This window comes from Amblyomma mixtum, chromosome 2 (assembly GCF_055824585.1).
Source record: "Amblyomma mixtum isolate Tamu chromosome 2, ASM5582458v1, whole genome shotgun sequence".
NCBI lineage: Eukaryota > Metazoa > Arthropoda > Arachnida > Ixodida > Ixodidae > Amblyomma > Amblyomma mixtum.
The window spans coordinates 123,230,125-123,244,234 of NC_143013.1; the positions used below are offsets into that span (position 1 = coordinate 123,230,125).

The 14,110-nt window shown below is 45.1% G+C and overlaps 1 protein-coding gene across 1 annotated transcript in view; it reads right to left on the reverse strand.

Annotated features, from left to right (window-relative positions):
• Nucleotides 1–8,444: 8,444 nt before the first annotated feature.
• Nucleotides 8,445–14,110, reverse strand: part of LOC149360762 (uncharacterized) — a 15,075-nt gene continuing 9,409 nt past the window's right edge. Inside the window, exon 2 of the mRNA XM_089567916.1 lies at nt 8,445–8,449. Coding sequence (XP_089424042.1) covers nt 8,445–8,449 — 5 coding nt within the window. The remainder of the gene's footprint in view (nt 8,450–14,110) is intronic.

Sequence of the window (14,110 nt, forward strand, 5' to 3'; positions counted from 1 at the left end):
TGCCTAAATCCCTTGAGCTGTGCTCACGGAAGCATTGAAGCCGCATTAGTGTCGACATTCTCCTTTTCCACACATTACCTTGCTTCATTAGGCGCCTCAGTAGAACACACTAAGTGGGTGTTTCTTCATTCCGTGATTTCATTTTACTTTCACCTCAAAGAGGACGTGACAGTAGGGAGGTACGTACTCTCGAAGAATCAGCACAGGCAGCTGGTGGAGCTGTTCTCAGCTCCCGTGTGTTTGAACTCTTAACGAAGCCATTGGGAAAACTCGCTGCTCGGTGCCAAAAACAAAATCTGCTCATTGGACTTGCCCTACAGATCGTCTTTAGCAACACGAGGTAAGAGTTTTTTTCAGGGTGGTTTGCTCTCACGGCTACTGTGGAATGCACGCCAATCAGTCGGGATTAAAACTAAAACATATCTGGTATGCGTTCACTGAGTGGGATTAATTTTTTTCCTGCTGCATGCGTGGAGGTAAGGAGACTTAGCTGCTATTACATGATTTTCAAACGTTTCATTGATAGTTTTGTTCATACGCGCTTATATTTGGAGCCCTTTCAAGCTCCGACGTTTACAAAAGGAACATTACAAAGTGGCGCTGCATTGAAACGTGGTATCATTGTATCGTCATCTGGCCTTAAGTAAAACTAGCCCTTCTTTTTTTTTGCTTGGAGAGTCTGTAACCAAATAATCGTGGTTTTGTGGAACATAGAGATGGGAAAAAACCTTTTCTTTTCCGAAAAAACAATGTGGTTTTAGAGACTCATTTATAGAGATTCCAGCTGGAATTGAAAAGCCCGTCGTTGTGATGTCGGATCACTAGAGTGCTTCTTTAAGACTGCAGAAGGGAAAACGCAGTAACTCTTGCGTGAAGTCCAGCCAGTTTTTATGCTCGGTAGCTCAAGGCACAAGGGTAGCAAACGGCACAAGGTGCGGAGTAAAGGGGCTTGAACTGCCACACGAAGCGCAAGCTCCGCATTCGGTCCTCAGATTCGGTTGCGCTATGGAGTGCGAGGAGAAGGCGCTGATAAGGAAAGGAAATGCACTCGAATGTCTACAATAACCTCCTCTAGGATTCGTGGAGTTCAGGTGGAGTAATGAACTTTGTTAAGTCTTTCCTTGTCGTAGTTAGGCCAGTTCGCCCCAGGGGCCTCCTTGGGGGGGGGGGGGGGGGGCGACCTCGAAAATCCAGTCTGCGATACTCACTTGTATTTGTTTGTTGTCATTTCTCATGATCTTTTCTCAGCTGCCAGCTGAGGATATGGCCGCAGCTTTCTGGGGGGAAAACTTCCCTATCATCCTCATAAAATAGGGTCATCTTCTGCGATGAAGTTTTACTCATGAACTTGGCACAAAGAATTAACCTCACCTATTGCACTTATAGCCAATCTGTAAGGGCACATGACAGCGGAAGAACGGAACAGGATACGCTGAACCACGAGCGCGCAGATAAATCAAGATGATTGAAATGACAGCCGCTGCTTGTGTAGAGACTCTGGCGCACAGGACACAGCAGTAGAACCTTGTTCCTGCATCAGAAGAATAACTCTACTGAAATCGTAAACATGTCCAGGCAAAATATTCCTACAGTCTCAAGAGTATTTTCTGAAGGACGGTGACTTGCATCGACTTTAAACCCACTTTTGATGAATAATATATTAGAACACGTTAGTTCGGGTGTCATTAATACATTGAGTCTCAGTTATATCATGAGATCCTTAAAGTGTATTTGTTCCTTTTGTTTCTAAGTTGGTAAGGTCGCAGGCCTCGAGTTACGTGGCTCTTTCTGCTGCGTCTGTCAGGCACAGGTCTTGAGGCGCGCGTGGTCACGCTTTGCCGTGGTGACCAAGCACCTCGCAGCATTTTAAGGCAAAAGCATTTCTTGACTCATGAGTGACGTGGACGGAAGGCTGTCCACAAAAGCGTTCGCACGAACTGTCGATCATAAGTTGTAGTCCTGCAAAGGACGAGGGTTCGAGTCGCCTGAGGGTCGTTGGTTGAAGTTCCGTGAAGATCCTGCCTTCTAACGCAAAAAAAAAGGAACGAGAAAGAGAGGAAAGGGAAAGGCTTTCGAATTTCCGCTCTTAAGCAGATTGAGTGCAATCCTGTATTTTTTTTCACGCCGTTCAACACTGGCTTCAGCATTTATGCATAAAGGCTGTACACTGCAGTAAGGTGGAAAGCTTAGCTAGTTGGTAAGTAACTGGATGCACTGCAGCAGTGAAAAACAGAGCGGCAAAATAGAGGTCGTCCTAGGCTTTACGTGTCTGGTCTTTGTGCTTTTTTCTCTGCTGCAGCAAAGCTAAGCAGCAAGCACACCAAATTTTGAATGCATAAAACTCTTGCCGAAGGCTTTCTGCTTTTGCAAGGATAGTTGCGTGAAAAAGCAGAGAAGGGGGATGCAAAGCATAGAGTATGTTCTCTTTTCGTTATAAGGTGCGCAGATCCAGCTTGACTTCAAGAACCGTTAATAAGCAGGATTAGGATGGCCCATCACGGTTGATTCGGTAACATACCTGTACTGCGCAAGTGTGAACGGCATGACAGAAAAAAAAACAATGGATTTCTGACCGAATGGTATCGAATGTGTAGGGAAAAATGCATCGTCACTACGTTTTGCTATTGTTTCATTGTCCTTCGCGAAATATACCTCAGTACATCAAGATCCATCATGTATGTACAGTGTTAACTCACGCTCGCCGCGTGGAATTCCGGCCAATTTTCCAATTCACATTTAAAATCCTTGGACCCAGATCTGATGCTCCGGCTTCCATTCGGCGTACCATGGCATGAAGAAACTTAGCTGTGTCGCCTATCACTTGGTGTAGCTTTCATGAACCATTACTCTTTCTTAATCGGTATGGCTGATAACCCTGCATGTGCCATTTGCGGTATGACGAGACTGTATCCCACATTCTTTGAGACTGCCCTGCCTACAGCTCCGAAAGGCAGTCTCTCAGCCATGCGCTGGAGCGCCTAGATCCACGCCCACTGACAGAAGTGAAGATTCTCGGCCACTGGCTCGGCGATCGTCGGCGGTGAAGGCTTGCAAGGCACTTCTCCGCTTCTTGCGAACTTCTGGCCCGCATGACAAGCAGTTACTTCAACGAACACTGACTTTTTAGAGTGACATCAATTTTCTGCTACTCTCCTCTGTGTTTCTTTTTTTATTCCCTCACTCCTTTGCACCCATGTAGGGTAGCAAACCAATTATTCTTCCGGTTAACCTCCTTGCCTTTCCTCTTCTACCTCCTCCTCTTTCTCCCCCTGCAGCTGCAGAAGTACGGAAAGCGAATATAAAAGAGATATTGCTCAGCCGCATGGCAAAGGGCAAATGATCAGCTTAGTAAGACACGTCCACAAGATTACTGTGGAAGTTCCCAAAAATGCCTCATAGCCCAAGCAGATGTCTGCCGGATATGCCTGGTACGTACCCATTCTTCTTCATTGGTTCGGGAGGCTTCAATTTTCGAAATGGACACCGACACCTGCTGAGGTTATGTTGAAAATTTCTGCTTTGCCGTCCATCCTGAAAAAAAAGCAGGTACTCGTAAAACTGCTTCGAAAGAAGATTAATGTTTTCTGGAGTTGAAAAATTTGAAAATTCCTCTATGGACAAATGGTCCACCTCTCATACTGCTTCAGATTACAGGATTGTAGGATTTCAGGAATGAAGAGTGATATGTGCTCGTCGACGGTAACGCGGGAGTACTGCACCATTCTTGTTCGCCCAGTTCTTTCACTCCCGTATTCCATGTCACCTATCACTACCTGCCCCAAGTAGATCTATTCCATGACAATTCGTAGTGCTTCTCAGCCTTTCGTTAACAGTTGTTTTCTTCGAAACCCCTTAACATCATTTTAGTTTTCTTCACACTAGTTCTAAACACGCCGTTCTGCTCTGTCTAAGTTACAAATTATGATCTACAACACGTCCCTTGAGAGACCCAGCCAGGCAACGTCATTAGCAAATCGCAGTTTGGACATTCGTCCTCCTTTGCCTTTTATCGACAACATGATTAGAACGAACAAAGTTAGTTCGAACTCACGTCTTCCCTCGCACATTCCCATATATCACGCATTTACTCTTGTCTTTGCACTGGGCTCAGATACAGCAATGTCTCCGTCAAAGCTTCCCTCACGGCGGCGCTCTTAAGTAACTTGCGATACGCCGACTTGATAACTTAGTTTATAACATAATTTTGACTTCATTTTTTTTAAAATAGAGAGTCAAGGTGCCAACCTGCTTGAACGCAATGCTGTAATGGCGGCTAGTTGGTTTGTCAACTTCAGGTTGGCGCGCAATAATTGGGCAAAATAAGCAATCCAGTCAGTGTCGCCAAGCATGTAGCTCGCTTCAAAGAATGCATCCCAAGATTCGAGTAGACCACTATAATCAGGCATTTCACAGACCAGAATGAAATAGTAATCTTTGAGGAATACGAAATGGCACGGGCCGGTTGCACGGAATGCGTAAGCGATCCGTCGATACTGCTGACGCACAGCGAGATTCAATTATTAACAAACAGCGAGATGGAAAACGGTGATACATAGGTTAGTGTTTCGTGAATAGCGCTTAACATCTTGTTTTTCATACGTGTTTGTGCATTTGTTCTTTGCATGCGAATATATAAGGAGTGCAGTATATGTACTAAACCTATCTGCGCTGACTGATATTCTATATTTCCTTTATAAAAATTTCATCTCTGTCTCTCTCTCTCTCTCGCACAGGGAAAAAGCCCCTCACCTCTTCGCTCATTAAAAAAGAGCAAAAGGTCGTCTACGAAACAAATACAAAAATGAAAACGTCGCTTGCTAAATCATTGCATGAAAAATTATCTTCGACGTGAGTGAATCCCTGTAGCACGATCATTATTTTCGCCTATACTTAGTGCTTTCATGCTCTTTCCGGTTCGACCTGCGTATAAATGTAAGGTTTCCACAATTCATAAACGCTCGGTTACAAGTGAGAGCTCCGTTTGTGTCTCTTCCAGCTTCGTCCTGTCCCTCCGCTCTTTCCTTATTACATGTTTGCCTTGAACCGACGGCCACCAATTTGTACTTTAATGAGGTTGCTCCATACCCAGCAAGTGTTGTACAAATAACTGCTCATGCCGGCCAGAATGAGTGCGCCTCTCAGGTTCAGTATACTTTTTGATCATTTCCGGACTTTAATACTCCCTCACTTTCTTTACTGTTCCGGGGTGGACGTCATTGGGAACACTTAGTCGACACTTCATGGCATCGGCAGTGATTTGTCTTCAACCAAGGAAGACTCCTATTTTCTTCGGGTCTTGTGTCAGATCGCCGGCAATGAAGTGTTTTCCTTTTGTACTTTAGGACTGCTCTAGAGAGAATATAAGCAAGGGTATAGTTTTACAGACGACAATACAACCTTTATCTTTACTTTGGGACGTGTTGAATACGGAATTGTAGCGTTTTGGCCATAAGTGCAGCCTGTTACTAAAATATTTCTATCTAAAGAAAGCAAAGCGAAAAAAATTGTTATAATTTACGTAAAAGAAGGATTAGTTTTCAAAAATCAAACCTTACGTCAATCCACGACACTAGAGGACATGAGCGGCACAATACAGGAAAATTCTGCTTGCCGAAGTTCACACCTGTTTGATCGCTTTGCCGTTCACGAAGCCCTAATTTGCTTTTTTTAGTCTGCTTAGAACAAACATATCTCAGCATTCAAAAGTATTTAAGTTTCATTACAAATTTTAATAATACCTCTGCCTGTGACAAGGAACTCCTACAGGTGTAACCACCCGAAAAGTTTAACTCATCGAAGCCAGTGTGGGCGCCCTGTTAGAGAAACACGGATGGTGCCCCGAAACGCTGGAAGCGACAGAAATGAGGCAACAGTATTGCGAATAGAGGCTCCAGGCTTAACTGAAAACTTACATATTTGAGGCAGTGAGGCCCAGTGAATGTAATCCCGTTATTGCGATCAGCTTATGAGATGACAAATCCTGGAAAAAACGAGCTTTCAGCCGATAAGGTTTTGTGAAATAGCGTTAATCACGTATGAGCTCACCACATGTACCCATAATGTGGAAACTCTTTTTGCGGATAGCTCTGGAAAAACGCTCAAGTAAGGGCACCAGTTGCCTCTGTCGCAACAGTGCACCTCTTGCGCGTGTTCATTTTTGATGCTACCTGGACAAATTGACCCACCATTGATGACACACACTTGATGTGTACAGATTTTCTGCCTCAACCCATCTTCTGCGCCTCTTTTTTCGAGCATCGCTGCACCATAAGTAGCAGAGGCAACCGCTGCGCTTCGTCCTCAAAGGTATTAATTATATTCGCAGAGAGGACCTCACATATTTTTAAAGAGGGATTGGAAGAGGAGACTGTCATTGTTATACACCCAAGGAAACACCTAATTGAGTCAACCAAATGGCTCATTTACAAAAAGCTTTTGGCCGCTGCTCTGGGGCTAACGAGAGATTAATAGCTATAAGAGGATGAGCGCAGAAAGGGACGAAGGTAAGAGTTCGCAGCTGAAAGTCAAATTGCGGACACATGCGGAAGAGACTTCTTTGTGCAGAGGCAGCGCCGCGCATGTCTACACAGTCAGCGCTAAAAGGTTGATGACGGTGTAGTCGGGACGCTTCCTGACACACGGCAGCGAGCGCCGAGGACGGTAGGGCTGTTTTACAGAGCATCGCCGGTTGCCTGCCGGCGCTTTCTCCTTGTTGAATCGAGATCAGTGCAGCGCAGTGAATGCTAGAACTATTCAAGTATGCAAGTCCCGAATGCATGAAGTATCAAGGACAGTTCGAGTTAATAAATGCACTCTTCAGGGATTGTCCTCGCTTGGCTCCTTCAATAATTAATTTCCTCAACTACTCTACAACTTACCAATATCGCAAGGAAGTGCACTTCTGTTGTGAAATTGTTCATACGGCTACCGCCATAGCTCCTGACGCTTTCCGTGTGGTTCATAAGTGAACATATAGAATATACCGCTGCCTTGTCGCGGTGTCGTGCCCCTATTTTGTCGACTGGCGTGGTGTTATGCGTCTTAGTTGTGATATGCTGGCGCTTGGAATGTTGTCGCGATTATTGCTCTTGCTGTCAGGCGATGTGGAACTTAACCCAGGCACTCCCAAGAAGAATGATAAAGCTATCCTGGGCGCTCTGCAGCGCCTTGAGGAAAAACACGCAGCCTTCAGTACTGAGCTGAAACAGCTACGTACTACCAAAATAACCCATGAAAAGTTAATATCCTCACTAACAAACCGCGTGCTTGCGCTGGAAACATCCCAACAGAACTTGAGCACACACACCAACCTGAACGAAACAGGCGAACTTAAACATGAAATAGCAGTCTTAAAGGCCGCAAGTATTGATACCAGTAATCGAATGCGACGAAACAATTTGCTCTTCCTAGGCTTTGAAGACACTGAAAATGAATCCTGGGCAGAATCTGAAACAAAAGTCTTGTCATTCTGTTCGAATGAACTTGACATCGAGATAGACCCCACCAGCATCGAGCGTGCCCACCGTTTAGGTAAATTTAATGCTGAAAAAAAAAACGTCCTATTATTGTTAAATTAGCACACTTTAAAACCAAAGACACCATCCTAGCCTGCGGTCCCAAACTGAAAGATACAAGTTACGCCATCAGAGAAGATTTTGCTTATGCCACACGTCTCGCTCGCTCTAAATTGATACAGTTTATTCGGCCTAAAAAATGCGCATTCAAGCTAAACGTTGACAAGCTTCATGTAGGGCATAAATGCTATGTGTACGACCCTGTGTCTGATAGCGTAATTGAGTCTGCAAAACAGCCAGCTGGTCGTGCTCAATCCGAGCAGCTCTCCAACAAACCATCACAAAGCACCGATTGACACCCCGCAAAACATGCTACGCCACTAAATCGCCCCTACCCTTCACGTTCCAAGCATCTCAATATCGTATTCACTAACATACGGAGCATTTTACCAAAACTAGATAAACTGCACAGCCTTATCGACGACACTGGTGCTGACATTGTCCTACTAACAGAAACGTGGCTACACGAAGGCGTGAAAGATACTGAAATTCTCCCTTCAAACGGGAACTACGTTCTTTATCGTCGTGATCGGCGCGGACGGAGGGGCGGAGGAGTGCTTATCGCCATCCGAAACACCCTATCATCATCACTCATCTGTCACGACACCAAACTAGAACTAACCTGGGTATGCGTGCACAACTTCGGATTGAAAGAAATATTGGGCATTTGCTACAGGCCACCAGACAGCGATTCATCCTTCTGTGACTCCCTTCATGACGCATTAACAGCGATTAAAAACACATATTTGAATTCGAACATCTTTCTGTTCGGTGATTTTAACTATCCACATATAAACTGGGCTTCCCTCTCTGTATCTAGTCATTCACCTTCCAAAGAATCGAAACAATTTCTTGACTTAACACTGGACTTCAACCTGCATCAAGCCATAACACACCCCACAAGAGGTACTCACACTCTTGACCTGTTACTGACATCTTGCCCAGACAACATTCACAGTGTAACTCTGCTTCCGGGCCTCAGCGATCACATGTTTCTGCACATTTGCACGCCATTACATTCCAACAGGCGATCACCTACGAAAAAATTAATCACTGACTATAAGCGAGGTAACTTCGATTCCATAAATAAGCAACTTTCATTCTTTTTCACCGACTTCCTAGGTTCTTATCTAACCAACACAGTTCACGAAAACTGGGAAAGTTACAAGTCAACAATGCTGCGACTAAAAAATAAGTACATCCCAACCATTGTCGTCAAATCGGATTCCAACTATATTTGGTTTAACAAAAACTTGAAGCGCCTTCTTAGTAGGAAAAAACGGGTTTATCGTTCCGCTAAACTAAGCCAAAAACAAAAAGCATGAGAAAGATACCACGCCTGCGCGGGTAAATATTTAAATGAATTGAGTGCTGCGAAAGATAAATTTTTCTCTGTTGACTTGCTATCCATTCTCAGAACAAATCCCACCAAATTCTGGCGTATCCTCTCCCCTAAACATAAATCTAATCGGTTCGATTTTGTAGGACCTGATGGCGAACCAGCTGATACTAATCAATGCGCAAAACTTTTAAATGACTACTTCTCATCTGTGTTTTCACCTGTCAGCAATTCTACACCCACAGTTTTGCAAACCAATAGTCTAAAAGAAATGCCGGAAATTCAAATTAGCCCCGAAGGAATCTCCAAATTAATCAGTTCACTCAAGCTCTCATCATCTGCAGGATGTGACCAAATAAACAGTAAACTACTTAAAAACACTCTATCATTATCAAGCCAGATACTACACCTAATATTTACCCAATCTTTATACACCGGAATCATTCCTGACGATTGGAAGATAGCACAAATTGTTCCCATTTTCAAAACAGGTGATCGCGCATGCCCAGCTAACTATCGTCCAATATCCCTTACTAGCATATCTTCTAAACTTCTAGAGCACATTATATCATCAAGCTTAATGTCTCACCTTGATTCAATTAATTTCTTTTATACTCATCAACATGGCTTCAGGAAATCATTTTCATGCGAAACCCAGCTGGCAGAGTTCACCCAAGATATCCTTAAGGCCATAGACGATAACCTCCAAATAGATGCAATCTTCTTAGACTTCTCGAAGGCATTTGATCGCGTACCTCACAACCATCTGCTTGCGAAACTTTCGTTCCTGGGAATTCCTGCTAATCTGATATGCTGGCTCGAACATTTTCTAAAAGGACGCTCGCAGTTCACATCCGCCAATAACATCCAGTCACCCTTAACAGATGTAACATCTGGTGTCCCTCAAGGGGCCGGGTTATCACCATTACTCTTCTTAATATACATCAACGACCTGCCCTCTAATATTCAATGCAAATTGCGACTCTTTGCGGACGATTGTGTCATCTATAATGCGATAAGCAGCCCAACCGATAACCTCACTTTGCAACAGGACCTTGACGTTATTGCATCATGGTGTGAAAAGTGGCAGATGCCTTTAAATCTTACTAAGTGCAAATCGTTGTCATTCACTCACAAACACACCTTGACGAATCACACTTACAGCATTTCATCAGTCCCTATAACCGTTGCAAAATCTTACAAATATCTAGGTGTACATCTCACATCAACACTTTCTTGGGTCACCCACATTAGAACCATTTGCTCCGACACTTCACGCACACTTGGCTACCTGAGAAGGAATCCGAAATCTGCATCCCCTAACATAAAACAACTCGCGTATGAAACATTTGTGCGGCCAAAATTAGAGTATGCATTATCCATCTGGCACCCATGGCAATCGTATCTCACCATCGAATTGGAATCAATCCAAAATAGTGCAGCTCGGTTCATCACTTCATGTTACTCAAGAGAAGCCAGTGTCACCGCCCTCAAGCAGTCCCTCCGTCTCTCAACACTGGAATCACGCCGCGTCGTTTCCCGCCTATGCTTACTTCATACATTTTATCATAACACAAGATCACGGCACGCTCTATTAACCGCCCCACTACGAACGTCCTCCCGGCTTAGTCACGGTAACCCGATAGCACGCATCAGTGGCCACACGTCCGCTTACAACAACTCATTTTTCCCCAACGCAATAGCACTATGGAATTCACTGCCTAACGACATCGCTGCATGCACTGATCACAAAACATTCCGCGAGAAAATAAAAATTCACCTCACATAAATCTTGATCACTTCTGCGCTCTTTGTAGCGAGTATTGCTTGACATATCTTTATTAAATGATGTATTACCTGCTGGGAAACCCTGATATGACTGCAAGCCCTTTTATGTTTGTTTGTATGTTTGTTCTTTTTATTGTTATGCATGTTCCCATCATCGCCGTTGGAAACCAATATGCCCCCCTTATGTAATGCCTTCGGGCCTTTAAGGGATCAATAAATGAAATGAAATGAAATGAAATACGGATTCTACGGAATATATCAACAACGTAAAAGCTGAAATTCATACAAACTGCCCACGAGATGATGTGCATCTTATGGAAATGCTATGGAAACGGCACAGTTAATCAGTTAATGCAAGGGGAAACCATATGAGAAACAAATGGCATTCGAGTGTGTTGCCGTATTTTTGCACTATACACCAACTCCGCATTCCCATGATTTTATATGCCTCACTTTTATGGAGCGTTTCAGTAGGATGTTGCTAGCCGTAAGATAATAAAACCATTTTATTACCATCGGCATACGGCACATGTTCATTCCACACAGGCGGCAGAATTCGTTGCCCGGCTTCTGCACCGTAATACTGGGATCGTATTCGTTGGCTGCTACTCCGCGCGTAAGCTGTCTTGCCAGTGTCGCCGCCAGTGACATCTAGAGGAACGTGTGTGCACGATAATAACGCCGTTCAAGACAGGCACGTCTTGTACTGCTCCGCTTACAGCCGCGCTATTAGCAGCGTGGGCCGCTGTTTCTAAGTTGTTTTCGTTTACTCATTCCAACTAACGTCCCGCGAGTTGTGGCAACGCGACAATGCGTACACTCGTAAATTTTATTAGCAAGCTTACGCTCTTTGAATGCTTGTAACCAAGGCTGGAAGGCGGCAAAACTAAGTGGCGGAGCGTTCACTACGGCAGAAGGGATGTGTGGCGCTCTGGAAATTTCTTAATCCCAGTGTTCTGCAAGACGTGTTTATTTTTTATTTCTGGAATTATTCCTGAATTTCTTGGGAGGTAGGCGCAGCGAACACTTGGAACACGCTTTAAAGCGATATAAAGGGCTTCTTGGCCAGTCTACACGTGTTTTTCTTCACTCTTTAACCTCTTGGCTACATAAAATCAACATTTTTATACTGAGCTATTCCGACTTTCTGTAATGCTTTCTTTGTTTATTCGTTCTACCCTTCGGTCTTGGTTTAGTTACGCGCCACGGAATAAGCTAGCTTGTTCGGACAATGGTTAACAGGGAATCCTGCTGCTGGAACACCGCGATAACGATAACGCTTAAAATCAGCGCAGAGGTTATTTTAGGAGCGTCAGTACAGGGATGATTTCGGGGGTAAATACGGTCGGAGGTATCGCCTATGACAAGAGTTGCAGCCACGTTTATCAGCAAAGTAACAAAACGCTACCTCATCAGTTTTCCCTGGGCCATAAATGTGAGGTGGTTGTAGGAGGAGGCTCTTTATTCAGCCTGCCCTCTTTCAAGCTCGCGGTAGGAGCGTGACGAGGAGAAACAACTAATTTAGTAAAGATCAAAACGTCATCTAGGGTGGGCTCCTACTTGTCTAAGAGTACTCGGGGCTGTGCACCAGGAGAGCTCTGTCCACTAGCCATATTTTGCACCTGGTTAGGCAGGCGGGCCTCCTGCAGGAGGTGGATGGGTTGGGTATGGGGGGAACTGCCATTGGTTGGGGGCATTCCTACAAGCCCTGCATAAGGGTGGACTTGGCCGCCCCACATTTTGAGCAAAGCGGTAGGGTCAGAGTCGAGGTAGGTCGTAGGTGCAACCGACATATCCGCTTTTCGCCAAATTACCGAAATCGGCTGACATATTTTTCTCGCCGCTGCCGGAGCGTGAAAATTTTTATTACAGCAGAGATTTTCATGCAGAACATGAGCCTATTGCCAGTCACTGTTTTAGACAGCGTGATCCCCACCACTTCATTCCAACTAGACTTCGCTGCTTTGTACAGACTTAGGAAGCATACACGTGAGGCTAATCTCTTGGGTAGATCTGTGTCCTGATGTCAGAATGCGTCAGGCGGTTGGTGTGATAAAGTTTTGCTGATAGAGGCTGCACGCACCTTGGGAACCGGTGCAGATTTCAGTGATGTTAAGCTCTTGTGTAGCGAGTCTGAGCGCGAAGGCGTTGGCCGCACCCTGAGACACCGCAGAATTGTTGGCATGGAAGCTGGAGTGGTCCGGTTGTGGTATCCTCGGAGGCAGCGACAGCAGTATAATAGCCTGGTAGGTTTTATCGAGCCACGGCCACGTAGAGGATGTCGTATCTGCCTGTGCAGTGCTCGGTGTAATATTGAGCTCGGGCCTGGAGTATGCCCCTGTGTAGCTCGGGGCTCATGTTTATGGGTAGAGATTTGATGAACATTTGGGCCCGGATTTAGATAGGATGATTTCATAGTTGGGCGCAGGTGAGCATGAGGCGGGGGCCTGTTGTGGATGTCGTAGGAGGTTTTGACAGGTTGCCGTGCGGGTTATTCGAAGTATCTGCTTGCTTCGTTGGGCCCGCGTTGCGAGTAAACCTGTTGCGAGTGAGCAATTTGTGCTAACGGATTGTGGTAGGCGGAGCGCTGAGGTGGCCGTCCTTCTAATAAGCCCATCAGCATGTCCTGTTGCCCTTTGGTGAGCAAGTGATAAGGAATATTACAAGTCAAGCGGTTGATGATGAGAGCGTAGGTCATATTGAAGATTTCTCTCTCCGATAGTCTGTGGCTGCTTGTGGCCACTCTGCGGATAAGACCGGCCATTTGTTTGGTTTCCTTTTCTAGGAGTTGTAGAGTGAAGGTTGCATCAAAAGTGCCTTTTATATAGAGTCCAAAGACCTTGAATCTCTTGACCAGTAGTATGGGGTCGTCGTACATTCGGAGGTATATGCGTCGCATCTGCGCCGGCCTCAAAGTCATTGCGTGGGCCGCAGCCGGCTGCTCCCCCTTCCACCATGCAATTACACGCACGCGCACCGCATACTCGCAACAAATTTGCGCGGGCAGCACCCCCCAGTTATTTTTATTTCAATACCCTGTATTTGTACATAATGTGAATTGCTGCCCTACCCCTTTCCTTTCTTCTATCGTTCCCCCCTTTCTTTCCTACTCACTGTCCTCTCCTCTCATTTTATTCTCGCTAGCCGCAGCTCAAGTGATTCAGGCTTGGATGGCAGATGCCGCGGCTAGCAACATCTGTTCCTCCTTTTTTATTTTCTTATTACAAATAAATAGCCACTAACAACACTGGCAAAGTGGTCTGATCTTGCGCACATTGGTCAGGTTTGAGATGATGATATCAACTGCCAGTTGTAAAGTGTCTTGCGCTTCAGTTATGGAAACTTCAGTCGTCCATAAGGTAATGCCGTAGGCGTACATTGCCACGTGGAGGTCAGGTATATTGGTAGC